The 13526-nt window shown below is 50.5% G+C and overlaps 1 protein-coding gene across 1 annotated transcript; it reads right to left on the bottom strand.

Annotated features, from left to right (window-relative positions):
• Positions 1-395: 395 nt before the first annotated feature.
• On the bottom strand, positions 396-6027 carry LOC124677427 (receptor-like serine/threonine-protein kinase SD1-7). The gene is made up of 9 exons (XM_047213413.1): positions 5468-6027; positions 4752-5086; positions 3851-3856; positions 2091-2207; positions 1870-1997; positions 1503-1716; positions 1178-1427; positions 925-1057; positions 396-707 (listed from the first exon to the last, which is right to left on the bottom strand). Exons 1-9 carry the CDS (start codon positions 6025-6027, stop codon positions 396-398), a joined length of 2055 nt encoding a protein of 684 aa, XP_047069369.1.
• Positions 6028-13526: the final 7499 nt, after the last annotated feature.

Genomic DNA, 13526 nt, shown 5'->3' with positions numbered 1-13526 from the left:
TTCACTTTGTCCGTGAGCGCGTGTCTCGTAAGCAATTGCAGATTCGTCATCTCATCGAAGGACCAAGTTGTTGATATCTTTACTAAGCCTCTCCCTTTGCCATTGTATGAGCATTGTAAGTGCAATCTCAATCTTTCTCTAGTTCAGATTGAGGGAGGGTGTTAGAATTATACTCGAATACGTATTGTAACTATACATTATACATCATATATATGTCAAGAACCCGATGAGGCACATCGGGGTAGGTTCCAAATCTCTTTTCGTTACACAAGGTACAGGTAAAGTGATGCTTTATCTGCACTAAATGCAACTGTCTCACTCAATTACATTCAGAACAGTTGTTAGTAACATCTGGAATCTTCGCTTCAAGCTTGCCCTGCATCATTCCGTCCATGCTACCTGCCTTCGAGGCTCGTGATGGTCAGCCCGACACACCCTGAGGTTACTTCCTGCACATCGAGAAGGCCTGCCGGAGCAGTCATCGGCATGCAGACCACAGGCCGAAGTGGCCGAACCAGAGCCTGTTGGTGCGACAGCATGGGTATTACTGCGGCCATTTGCGGTCGTCGGCTCGGGCTCTCCTGAACGCACAGTAGCCCTACCTGAATGCATGTCACGGCATGCTGTAGCTCCGACGGGGAGCAGCCGTCGCGCACGGTTGAGCCAAGGAGCTCGAGGCTCTTGTTTTCTTCAAATAGCTTCCATGCCTGCAAAAAAAAAAAAAAAAAATTATGTACTTTGTCAAGGTCATCGTGGAATTCAATGTGATTCCATCAGTAGGTGTTTCTTGTTTCAAAGACAGGGTTGGGACCGTGTAGGCACGCAATTTGAATTCAAGTGAATTTAATGAAATCAGACCAAATCCAGAGGAAAATTATTTATATTATTTTGTTTTCAGCTGCAGGGGTGTAACTGATTGCTTACATGAACTATGAGGTTGAAACTTCGTTGGTTCCTCCTGCCACTGACGATCTCCAGCACCAGCACACCGAAGCTGTACACGTCCTGCATGAAGGATACCATGCCATCCATGGCGTACTCCGGTGACATGTAACCGCTGGATGCCACCGCCGTACGAACAAAATGTCAGGAAATCCGGCGAGGGTACACTTCAAAAAAGAAATCGAGGTACAGTATGTTTGACCATTGTTGTGTGATGGAAAGTTGATTTGCTTACTATGTCCCGACAATCCTTTCGGTGACGGTCGAGTCCTCAAGGTCATCGCCGGTGCTGCTGAATAGCCTCGCGATGCCGAAATCCGATATCTTGGCCACCATCTCCTTGTCAAGGAGGACGTTGGCAGCCTTGAGGTCTCGGTGGATCATTGTGTGCCTCGAGTCCTGGTGAAGGTAGACGAGCCCCCTCGCGACACCGAGGATGACGTCCATCCTCGTCTTCCAGCTCAACGACGCGCGCCTCCTCGAATCTGGTGGCGAATTTACTGAACTGAGCGAGGAATTGTGATGGTTTTACTGCTATTACCAATGAGTTAGGCGCGTACCGAAAATGAAGGCGTCCAAACTCTTGTTGCTCATGTACTCGTAGACTAGTAACCTCTCGGAGTCGTGGATGCAGCAGCCGAGCAGGCGCACCAGGTTGCGGTGCTGCAGCTTGGCGATCAGGTCCACCTCGTTCTTGAACTCCCTCAGGCCTTGCATTCTGTTCTCCGCTGAGAGCTTCTTCACCGCGACTTCCTGGCCGTCTGGCAGTTTACCCTGATAAATAAAGCCAGTTAGTCAGACATTTGTCATACAAGTACAAGACTATTGTACTTTCGAACTTTTTGTTCAATTATACCACAAAAGGAAATTTCAAGTTCTGATCTACATGGATTGGGCTATTGCAAGGTGTAAAGCATTATCTATCACCTTGTAAACAATGCCGAAGCCACCGCGCCCGATCGCGTTCTTGGGACAGAATCCACCGGTGGCCGCTCTAATGATTCCGAAATCGTACGTCGGGCATTCGCCTCTCATGATGTCGTCAAACATGGTGACTGCAAAATGGAGACGGCAGCAGCCACATGACATGAGCGACAGAGCAAGGGGTAGTCTCAGATTATCCTGCTACACCACGGACTCTGACTGACCTTCCTTACTGCGCCGCGCCTTTCTCAAAATCATGAAACCAAAGAATAGGAGAAGCAACGCAAACCCTGTTATCACCGCTGTGATGACCGCGACGAATTTCTTGGGCTTGGTTGGCTCTGAAACATGTAGGCGCAGTGGTCAGCGTTGACTTAGATGCATTGTAATTAGGCTAAGATTGATCCAAGGTTGTACAAAATGTGAGCTTGACATGTTTGTCCTGCTAGGTGATTCAATGGGACACGTCAGTGATTGGAAATATCATTCAGTGCATGGAGAAAGTCTGTTTTCCTGACCTCAATCGGATGTTCCAGTACAATTTGTTTTTGTGTAATCGGTAGCTGAAGTCAAGCTAAGGTGTGTATAATATGAGGATGGGTTTTATATGTGGAACTCGGTTCTTTGGATAAGTTTGCCTACACATAATAATCTTATTATTTGTAGATGCGGGAGAATAAATATATTATCTTGGATCAAATGATTTTCTATTATCGAGTGAAAATATCAAGCTCCATATGCCGTCTATTTTTTTGGAATTGATTGGCAGGGAGAAGAAACAAAGTCAAACAAGAGAATCCAAGAATCCCAAACAAGAGATTCGTGAAATCGATTGGGTTCAAGTGCGACAGGAAATTGAATATTACTACTAAGGAGTTAAGGCATTGACTGTACAGTGCGACAAATTTGTAATGGTAATTCCCTCCGTTTTTATTTAGTTAGCGTTCTAGATTTAGTTAAAGTTAAACTTTGTCAAGTTTGACTAAGAATATCGGAAAAATATTAATATCCATAATACCAAATGCACATAATATAAAAATATACTTTATGAAGATTCCAATAGTATAGATTTTACATTATAGATGTTAACTTTTTTTCTCAATATTTGATCAAACTTTACAAAGTTTGACTTCGACTAAACCCAGAACGCTAAGTAATTGTGAACGGAGGGAAGTGCCATTGCAAATGCCTCGCTTCTTGAACTAATATTCGAAATCTAGGGCGCATGAAATCCAAGTTTTATCAAATAGCGAAAATCCTCTTCGGAGTGGCAACAATTTACGAAAATCGTATTATGAAAGTTTTAGAACTTATACATGGCCGTTAATGATCAGTAGAAAAAACACAAAATGATTCAGGCTACATACGTGGTTCAAAATTTTGAAACTAAACCTTCAAAAAAAATTGTAGCTAAAACACCATGTGTGATCTTTGCACAGTTTCCAGATTGTCAAAGCTTATTACTACCTCCATTTTATAAAACAAGGCATAATTTTTTTGTCAAAAGTTAAACCATGCAAAGTCTAACCAAACTTTTAGAAAAATCTATCAACCTCATCTTATTAGATATATGGCGCCGTATCCTATGCATCCCGGTGCTCGCTGTATCCATGCATCCGTCTGTTCACAGCCCTCTGATCCAAATCGCACGCGCAATACCAAATGTTGACTAATTTGCACTTAAGCGCCCGCCTAGGAATTTTGTCGTCCAATGAACCCCTCGTTTCGTTTCTATTCCTTCATAGATCGAACAGAAGGCGGCGGACATACAACGAGGCTTCCAACGGGGGCCGGCTGCGACCATACAACACGGCCTGCAGCGGCGGGATACGGAGAGACGGCGAGCAGATAGCGCGGAGGGCGGCGAGCTTGCTTCCAACGGTGGCCAGCTGCACCTATACAACAAGCCTTGCAGTGGCGGCGTAATGGAGAATCGGCGAACAGATAACGGATAACGCTGAGGGCGGCGGGTGACGGCGACCACCTAACGCTGCAATTGGCAACGAGAGCGGCTACAGAACTCACGCTGCATGTGGCGGAGAGTCGGAGAGCAGATAACCCAGAGGGCGCGGCCGGCAACGACCACCCAACGCAGCAGTTGGCAACGACGGCAACCACCCAACTCATGCGGCCGCCGGTGGCGACATTCAACGGGGTTCATGAAGGTCTCGTAACATGCATGCAACCTTTCTTGCTAAGACATCACGTGTGCGTACGATCTGAGTTCCAGCCGCTCCAACGCGTTTTATCTTCTCCGCTGCCGCCGGCCGCCGAATTGTGTGGTGGTCGTTCAATCCCTCAGCCCAAAACATCGCCTTAGAAAGACGAAGGGGATCCGTTTCGCTTATGAAGACGAAGGTGACATAGAAAGTTGTAGGGGGGTTTTCCAGAAATAATATACATACATGTTTCTTCAGGCGGGCGTGTGAGTGTAAATTAGTCACAAAGCTATGTTATGTGTGCGATATAAATCAGAGGGCCACGGGCGAATGGATACACGGATACACAAAAGCCCAGGATTCATAGGATATGGCGCCTAGATATATCACTAAATATATTAGATCTACGTAATATTGTAATTGTCGATAGTTTTATCTATAAATTTGGTCAAAGTTAATGTTGTTTGACTTTAGAATAAAATTTTAAAAAAATTATACGTCTTGTTTTGCGGAACGGGGTAGTATAAAAATTTGCAAGAGTAAGTTTCCACCGTACCTCTTTTGTGATTTTTGATCATGATTTTCTCTAAAAACTAAGAACTATATTTTTTGCTATTTTTTCAAACTATGGCTCATGCGTGTCTAGGTTCATCTGATGATTCTCGTTCTTGAACAACAAATCAACACTTCTGAACACCGAAGTAAAGAGTGCTGCGTATCATTTACCTAGGTCAGACTTTGCGAGCCTGACGAAGAGATCCTGCCCGTCGTCGAAGAAGCGCGTGTCCATGAGCTCGCCGAACCACTGTATGCACCCAGTCCCGCCTCCCCGGATGTCCGACGCGGCGTACGCCGTGCAGGAGCAGTTGGAGAGGCACCTCCGGCCGCACTCCGCGAGCGTGGCGCCGGCGTCCACGGTGCTGCCGTGCGTCTCCGGAAGCTTCACGCCGCGCAGGGCGTAGAACCCGTCCCCGCCGGCGCACTGTAGCGGCGTGCTCCGGGCGCACCCGCCGGTCGCGTTCCGCATGCGCCACTCCGCCGGCGACCCCGGCATGAACCCCCTGATGCAGCCGCACACCACGGCGCCCCCCACGTTGCAGACGCCGAATGCGCCGCAAAGGCCGTAGGTGTCGCACTGGTCTCTCGGACACGCCGCGAAGACGCTCCACGCCAGCGCCGTGCGGTCCCAGACCATGCGCTGCAGCACGCCGAACTCATTCAGCGCCAATCGTGACACCGGCGACCCGTCGCGGCCGTGATACATGAACGAGACCTCGTCGGCGGTGTCGGTGAACTGGAACTCGAACATGTCCTCGAAGGTTGTCATCTCCGGTACGCCGCTGAACCGCACCCCGTTCCACGGCCCCGACCGGGACATCTGGCGTCCCTTCGAATTCCTCCATACGCGCATCTCCGGCGAGCCCTGCGTGTCCATCACGTACCGGAAGTCGCCTGTCGACGGGTCGTCGGCGCTGCGCCACGAGGAGAGGAACCACTGGGCGCCGGTCCTGAGGTTCTTCCCGGTTCGCAACCCGGAGATTAACGTGTTCGTCGGGTGCTCGAAGCTTTGCCACAGCACGGCGCCGGCCTCGTCCGCGAGCACCAGGTTGCCGTTGTCGTGGAGCTGCGCGACCGCACCAGCGGCGCCCAGGGAGGAGGAGTTGGACGACCAGATGGTTTCGTTATTGCTGGCGGCGTCGAGGAGGACGAGGTTTCCTCGGCCGCTGAGCGCGACTAGGCCGGACGAGGTGTCGAGCGGGTGGTCGCGGTTGGCGACCCAGACGACGGCGCTCGGGGAGACGGTGAACCATATGCCGAGAAACCACTTGGTGTTGTTGGCGACGGAAAAGAGCCCGAGCTGGAAGACGTCCCCGGGAGAGACAAGCCTCTGGTCGCCGCCGATGGCCCCCGACTGCGTCAACGTGCTGTCGGCGACGGCCGAGGCTGTGAGAAGCAGCACGGAGAGGAAAACGTGGAAGAGTCGGTGGTGGCTCTGGCTCATGATCTTGCGCGCGCGCCCGGCTGAATACGGAAAGGAAAGTACGGAAGACCGCCGTTTCGCCGATATAGCAGGGGAATCTAAGTGTGCCGTGGATTGCTTCCCAGTTTTATACACCGACGGTAGGCAGAACAGTAGGAACCTACTCCCTTCGGTTGCTATACGACGATGACAACTACTCACCGGAATATGTTTCCCAATTTCTATTAGGGCAGTGCTCAAAATCCTCCCGAGGATAATTTCTTTCCAGCCTCCGATTCCCCTGTGCGACACGTGTCACTCCCATTTGCACGCCCGCGCAGCAGAAAGCAAACAAATTCCCAGATCATGCAGATGTTACGACCGCGCTCACCAACCCGAACCACCCTCCAGCCGAACGCACGAAGAAAAAGGAAGTCCGACGAGAGACCTCGCCGGACACGCGTCAACTCCGGTGGACAGCACCGTCACCCGTCCTTGCAGCATCGGTGCAGCACCACCTCAACCTGATGGTAGCGATGTCGCCTACCTATGGCAGCACCGCCACTGCCGTCGCCGATGGTAGCATCCGCCATCGCCGGTCGCAGCATCCTCCGTCACAGGTCAAAGCTCCGCCGCCGGCGGTTGCAGCATCCACCGTCACAGGTCAAAGCTCGGCCGCTGGCGGTCGCAGCATTCACCGTCGCTGGTGGTAGCATCCGCAGTTGTCGATCGCAGCATCCGCCATCGCTGGTGGTAGCATCCGCAGTCGCCGCTCGCCGCTCCACCGTCGGAGGTCAAAGCTCCGCTCCCGCCGGTCACAGCATTCGTCGCCGCCGGTGGCAGCATCCGTCGAGTCGCTGCTCGCAGCTCTACCATCGGAGGTCAAAGCTCCGCCGCCACTGGTTGCAGCATCCGCCATTGCCGCTGGTAGCATCCGCTGTCTACGGTCGGAGCATCTGTCGTCGCCGGTGGCAGCATCCACCGCCGGAGGCAAAAGCACCGCCGTTGCCGGTGGGTACCACCGTTGGCCTTGCCTCGCAGCACCCGCCATATGCAGTCGCAGCACCCATGGCCTCCTTCCCCGACGACGGCGGGGCGCCGAGGGAGCTGGTGTTACGGGCCTCTGTCGCGGCCTCCATCTCCGGCGACGACGGGGTGCCGAGGAAGGTGGGGTTACGGGCCTCTGCCGCGGCCTCCATCTCCTGCGACGGCGAGCGTCGGGGGAACTAAGGCTTCGGTCTCCGCCATCGCCGTAGCCATGGTGGGTGCGCGGGAGGCTGGCCATGGCAGCAGGAGGTTGACCATGGCTACCGCTGTGTAGTCGAGGAGGAAGAAGAGCAATTGGGGGACGGGACATCGGGACCAGAGGAACGAGTGGTTGGGAACGACGGGGGTGAAAGATAAGGTTTAGGTGGGCCCCCCGTAGACGCGTGGGTACGAATGTACGATAGAGAAGGACGCGTCAATAGATCGAACGACGCTCGACCCGGAGGCTCCGTCGCTCCCAGCCTCCGAAGGAAAAGAATCGTTTTCCTTTCTATTAGGTGCCGGAGCACCGTCTAGTGTTACAGGGTGCCCACCTTCCTGGCTCTTTGGATTGGGCACGAGAGGTGGCAACCTAGACGTTGACCGATTCGGGCCAAAACAAGGCTTCCTGATAAGGCAATCGACCTCCCGTGCTACACGTCCCTAGGGGATAATCTACGATAACCCCCCAGTTGATGTTAAGTGAGCTCACAGGCCCCCCGCCGCTGTCTCTGACATGTGGGGTTTAAGTGACCTCGGGGGGGGGGGTATAAGAAATTCCATCCCCACCGCTCACGAACCACACCTAGAGGAGATGGATCGAGCCCCCATGAAATGAACATGAGGTCGACGGAGGAAGAATCGGGAACCATGGTGTTGTGGATCAACGTCGCCCACGGTCTCGAGGCGGAGGGCCACAACCATGGTGTTCCCAAGGTGGAGGGGGTGAATCAAGCGGCCCTGGTGCCCCCGAGGCGGAGGGCCACAACCATGGTGTTCCCAAGGCGGAGGGGGTGAATCAAGCGGCCCTGGTGCCCCCGAGGCGGAGGGGAGGCATCAATGGCGGTGGTGGCCCGCTGCGGAAGCTTCTCTCGCCACCCGTTCCCCGAACTCCGGCATTGGCTGTGGACCCCACGAGCAGGCCCCACCTCAGATGCGGCCGCCCCTCGTCTAATGGTCGGAGGAGCTAGTTCTTCCCCGCATATGTTGTGGGCGAGCTGGCATGCGTCCCCACCCGCGACGGTAGCAGCACCTGGCGAGCTCGATGGATTCGACCACTGGCGGAGCGCCTTGGAGGCGAACCTGGGCTACGACCCCCCCTTCCAAATTTGCAAACATAGTCCTGGCCATACTCCACGGCAGTCGTCGTTTGTTTCCTAGTGGCTAATCCTGTGTAAAAGCGAGCAACGTGAAAAAGGCCTAGGCGTATTAGGTGGTTGGTGTGTTGTTCGTTGGCTGTGTGGGGTGGTGCTATACACCGATCTGATCGGCACGAAAGAGTTGCCGCACACCCCCCACCTTCCCGGCTGTTAACTGGGCCGCGGCCCATCAGATAAACCTCTTTTTCTTTTTTCGTTTTCGTTTTCTTATTCTTTTTTCTTTTTTCTGTTTAGAGTTTTGTTTTTAAAACTAACATTTTACATGCTTTTTTATGTTTTCAAAATTTGTTCAATATTTTCTGTCTATAGATTTTAAAAATGTTCGATTTTAATTTCGTTCAAAATTTGAAAATTTTCCAAAATTCAAAAATTGTTCGAAATTAAAATTTTGATCAAATTTCAAAAAATGTTCAAAATTTAAATTTGTTCAAATTTCATCCAAATTGGAAATTCGCTCAAGATAATTTTTTGTTCCAACTTCGAAATTCGTTCAAATTTAAAAATCGTTCTAAAATTAAAATTGTTCAAATTTTAAAATTTGTTCAAGATTCAAAATTTGTTCAAATTTTGAAATTCATTCAAATTCGTTCAAACTTGAACATTTTTTAAAATTTAAAAGTTTTCTAAAATTATTTTAAACAAAAAATAAAACGAGAGAACAAAAAAAGAAACACTGAAAAAGAAAACAGAAAACAGAAAAGAAAAGAAAAGGGAGAAAAAACAGTGAAAAATCGCCTAACCGGGCCGGCCCACACCGCGCGCGAGGGGTGTGCGGCGCGGTGCAGGTGCCGACCTGGTCGGCATATAGGAATCGCCGCTGTGTGCCCAGATCAGCCTGCTGGGCCTGATGGCAATAGGTTAATGCCTTGGGCCGGACGATCAACTTATTCAGTTATTCTGGAGGGTTTCTCCTTGATGGGGGTTAGCTTCCTCTTGTTTTTTTTCTCCTTGATAAAAACAGAATCTGCGTACTATGTCAATTCCCATATAAAACAACTAATTGCCTAGGCTGTAACAATGTGCAAATGGAGTCTGACTTTACAAAAAAATAATGAAGCATGCTTTGGTGACGAAGCGTGGTGGGGTGAAGTCTCGCTATTTCATTGTGTTGATTTGGCATGGCTTATTGAAAATGTCATGTTCAGGCATTGTTCAAGCGAAGCCAAAAAAGTTACTCATGATTTGGCTAGAAAGTGTTCTTCAAGTAAAGATTCTTATAATTCGGTTAATGAATCCTCAAGCTTAATTTATATAACTATTGTTGACAATTAATAAAATCCCACATAGTCCTCATTTCCTCAAAAAAAAAAAAATTGCTGGCCACCGGTACGTAAAATAGTCCTCTCTTAATTGCTATGTCAACACCTATTTAAATCAAGAAATTAAGTGCAATTTCATTCTTGAACATCGTCAACAGAACAAGTTAAAATTACAACAATTTTAGGGGTGAAAATTAAATTTTGCCCCCGCTTTACTTTCGGTCACGCTCCGCCACTGGATTCGACCACATCGTCCCCTGCTGGCCATCGGCAGTGTTGCGGGCTGTGGATAGGTAAGGTTACTAGTTTTATACATACATGAATCAGATTTTGTACATCTAGATTGGCCATCGTGAGATTATGTAACAGCAGAAATTTTCTCAAATTCTGTATGTGTTCCTTTTGCAACTACATGTATTTTTACTATTTTTTCTTACATCTAGAGTGATAAAAGCTTAAGGTGCACCCAAATTCTAGATGTATTTTTTTCCCTTTTTCTACATCCAGAATCTTTGATATAGATCAAGACCGTAAAACACTAGCACAATTTGGATGTAATTTTTCCCCTTTTTCTACACCCACGCTGCATTTTCTACATCCTCTATTTTTCTTGAATCACAAACTAGCAGGCGTTGAGATGTTTTTGAGGGATGTAATTTTTGCAAAAACAATAAATATATTTTTAGTCATTATACAGTGCACGGGCTGTCACTTTATTTTTTATATGAAGTAAATTATTTGTTAATTATATGCAAGTTGACGAACGGACGGAGAACTGTCGGGTGCATGTGATAAGCTTATTCGTGTGAAATGTCGCTTTCAGACTGAAGACATGTCGCTATCAGCTTTCTATTTTTTGAAATATTGCCTTAAAACAGGGGAGCACTCTGGTAGACTATCTGATACTATAGCACCGTGTAGCAGCATGTTTAGACAAACTAGCCCTGTCTTCCAATAAAAATAGCAAATGGGCAGATAGCGAGATTGCTGACTCGTCTAATTTGTTGACATTTGCCAAATTGTTTCGTTGTCGATCGACATATGCAGCAAAACACTCTTGCTGAACACTTACACTGTTCTGAAACCGGTGCTCAGAGTAGCACCAGCTAACCATATAAGAAGGTGATCTAGCGGAAACACGAAAAATCCCGAAAACTAGCCCCAATCATTCTGACCCACGCGCGTGCCCAACCTCGCTGACCTCGCCCCACCTTCCCCGCCGCCGGCCCTTCCTTCTCCGCCGCCGGAAGCTCCTCACTCCGTCCCGTCCCTCCTCCCCCGGCGCTGGATCGTCTTCCCCGTTCTCGGCAGGCTCCCGCGGCGCTCGTCCTTCCCCACCGCCCCCCCCCCCCCCCCCCGCATCAACCCTCCTTTCCCGTCTCCGGCAGGCCCCCGCGTCCCCATGCGCCGCCGCCCACGATCCCACCAAGGCGCCTCCCATCATGATCTTTCTCCTGTCGGGCCCAACCGAGTATCCGTCGTCGTTCTGCCCGTCTCTGCCTGACTGCCTCCCGCCGCCATGGACGATCCATGCACTGCCTAGGCCACCCCTCGAGCTCCAGCGCCAATGCTTCCGCTCGACTACCATGCGCCCACCAGCAGAGGAGGCTACCCGCCCTCCGTCGTCGGTCGAAATTTGACCTCCCCCAAGTCTCCTCCGCCGCCTGCGTGACCTGCCCTTGCTCCCCATAGCTGCTGGCAGAGCCTCCCTCTGCAGCTCTGCTCCCCACCGCATCGACCTCTCCAGCCACGGCCTTTTCTAACTCCACATTCACGCATCCCGACCTTTCTGTTTATTCTGCTTTTCGTTGACCTGTACTCTGCTGGAGGGTAAAACGATAAACTGCTCGTTATTAAAAACTAGGAAAAATGTCCGTGCGTTGCACCGGAAGTGGAATAATAATTTTTTCGTCGAAAAACGTTAGTACTATTCAAAAATTTCCCCAAAAATCCAAATTCACATCGAACATCGCTACAACTGAAAAACAACATTTCAACTTTTTTCTTCATGGCACAACATAAGTATTATGTTACACAATATGCCTTTTTGTTTCGTTACCGGAATTTTGACGGCCCTACAACACTTTCAAAAGCTACATCCATACACATGTTTGGACTTTGGTGAAAATTTTGGAAGTGGAAATCCATATTTACTGGTTGATGTTTTTTTCATCAGTTTTGCTATTCATATACTAACAGCAAAATTAGAATCTAACAACATTTACTATAGGGGCATCTGAAAAAACGAATATAGTTTATATCTGATCCAAAATAGTTGGTGATAAACTAACCAAGAGTATTATGAATTCCTCGAAAATCTGATCCATGTATTTACTCTATCTTTGGAGCATATAGTTGACGATTGTGCACCGGTGTCCATGGTATCCTGAACACGCCGACAAAGAAAAAGCCAGATTGTCCTCTACTTATATTTCCTCTAAAACGGATCGATGGCTATCTGGTTACCCAACTGAATTGCTTCTAGGTGTCTGCACTTTCATCGGTAGCTTGCTAATATTTGGTATGAATATTATCAAATGTACAAATCTCTGGTTGTGATGAATGGAAATTGTTGATGCTAATTATGCTTCGTTGTATCTGATTTATTGCCCAGGTTCAAAAAAAATCTGATTTATTGCTGTTAAATCGTTTCTTCATCTCGACCTGGCAGCAGCAAGGCTCGGACCTGCTGGATCCGATCGTCCGGCGGACTGCAGGAGTGCGTCCCACGCATACGTCAGCAGGGCCTAACATTGTCGTCACCTACAGCGATGGCCGAAAAGGCACCATGGTGGTTTGTTTGGAAAAGCTAGCATGGCCGCGCTTGTTCGCCGAGGTTCGCCAGGAGGTCGCCGGAGGAGCTGCGATGGCGTGAAAAGGCTCGCTCGAGCGGGGGAGTGAAAGCTTGGGCGCGGGGACGAAGTGGGCAGAGTGGCCGCTTCGGTATCGCCCAAGGGCATTTATAGCCGCCTGCCGCGCACGATGCGCTGCCACGTGGCGATCGTGGGCCACGATCGAGGATTAACTGCGCCATAATTGCCCCCACTACCGCTGCGGTTACTGGAAACGGCCACACCACGTCGCCCACGACCACAAAGGATCCGGCGGAGACAGTGATGTGACCAGACGAAACGGCCGCTGCGGCGAAGTCAGAAGCCATCAAGTCGGGCGCAGGGCCCGAGGCGGCGGAGACTCCGGCGCGCCCCAGCCGCGGCCGGACGTTTTCCTCCAACCCGGCCTAAAAACTTTTTGAGTAAGGCGGAACAACCTCCAGCACTTGGAATATTAAAACCCGCATAACGAAGCGGCGTCCGGCTTGAGAGCAGCCGGACGGAGCAAGCCGGAAGAGGGCGCAGTCGGCTGAACGAAAATTCTCAGCCGGCCCTTGGGTGCTTTTCGGAGAACAATCCGCGAGATCAGAGACTAAGGGTCGGGGAAACCTGCCCAGGTCCTTATTTACGCAGGACCTTGCCAGCTTCAGGGGCTAATGTCGGGGGGAAGACCCCGGGTAGGGCAAAGGACTGAGAACAACCGGCTCAAGGCCTGTCGGCCCGCGGCAAAGGCCGGCTGAGGAGCAGCCGGCTGGAGCCGTGGCCGGCTGCCTTGGGAGCCGGCTGGTTCAAAGTCCACGCTGGCCCGGCGGCGGCCGACCGCGCCGTGGCCGGGCCGGCTTCAACTTGCCATATCCGTCTTGGTTTGTTTCTCCCGACATGGTCCGGGTTGGTGAGGCTTGCGGGAGAAGGAACTCGGAAAGGTAGTCCGACTCCTAAAGTTCACGATGATCTCACTCTCCGTAAGGGCGGGGCACCGTAGAGCAACGGTGCCTCCGCCGGACGAGGCATCATGGCGCCGTACGGCTACAGGTCGTGATGGCGAC

The sequence above is a fragment of the Lolium rigidum genome, chromosome 7 (assembly GCF_022539505.1).
Source record: "Lolium rigidum isolate FL_2022 chromosome 7, APGP_CSIRO_Lrig_0.1, whole genome shotgun sequence".
Classification (NCBI taxonomy): domain Eukaryota; kingdom Viridiplantae; phylum Streptophyta; class Magnoliopsida; order Poales; family Poaceae; genus Lolium; species Lolium rigidum.
The sequence above is the reverse complement of the archived record's forward strand: the minus strand, read 5'-3'. Positions and strand labels throughout refer to the sequence as shown.

Bases quoted from the DNA above. Each gene is read 5' to 3' on its own strand.
- LOC124677427 (XM_047213413.1), bottom strand. From the start codon at position 6,027: ATGAGCCAGAGCCACCACCGACTCTTCCACGTTTTCCTCTCCGTGCTG. The intron at 5,087-5,467 runs GTACGTGATGGA...CGGCTGCATCAG, and splicing joins CCGTCGACAGGCGACTTCCG to GGGGTTCATGCCGGGGTCGC. The intron at 1,058-1,177 runs GTAAGCAAATCA...GGTGGCATCCAG, and splicing joins GAAAGGATTGTCGGGACATA to CGGTTACATGTCACCGGAGT.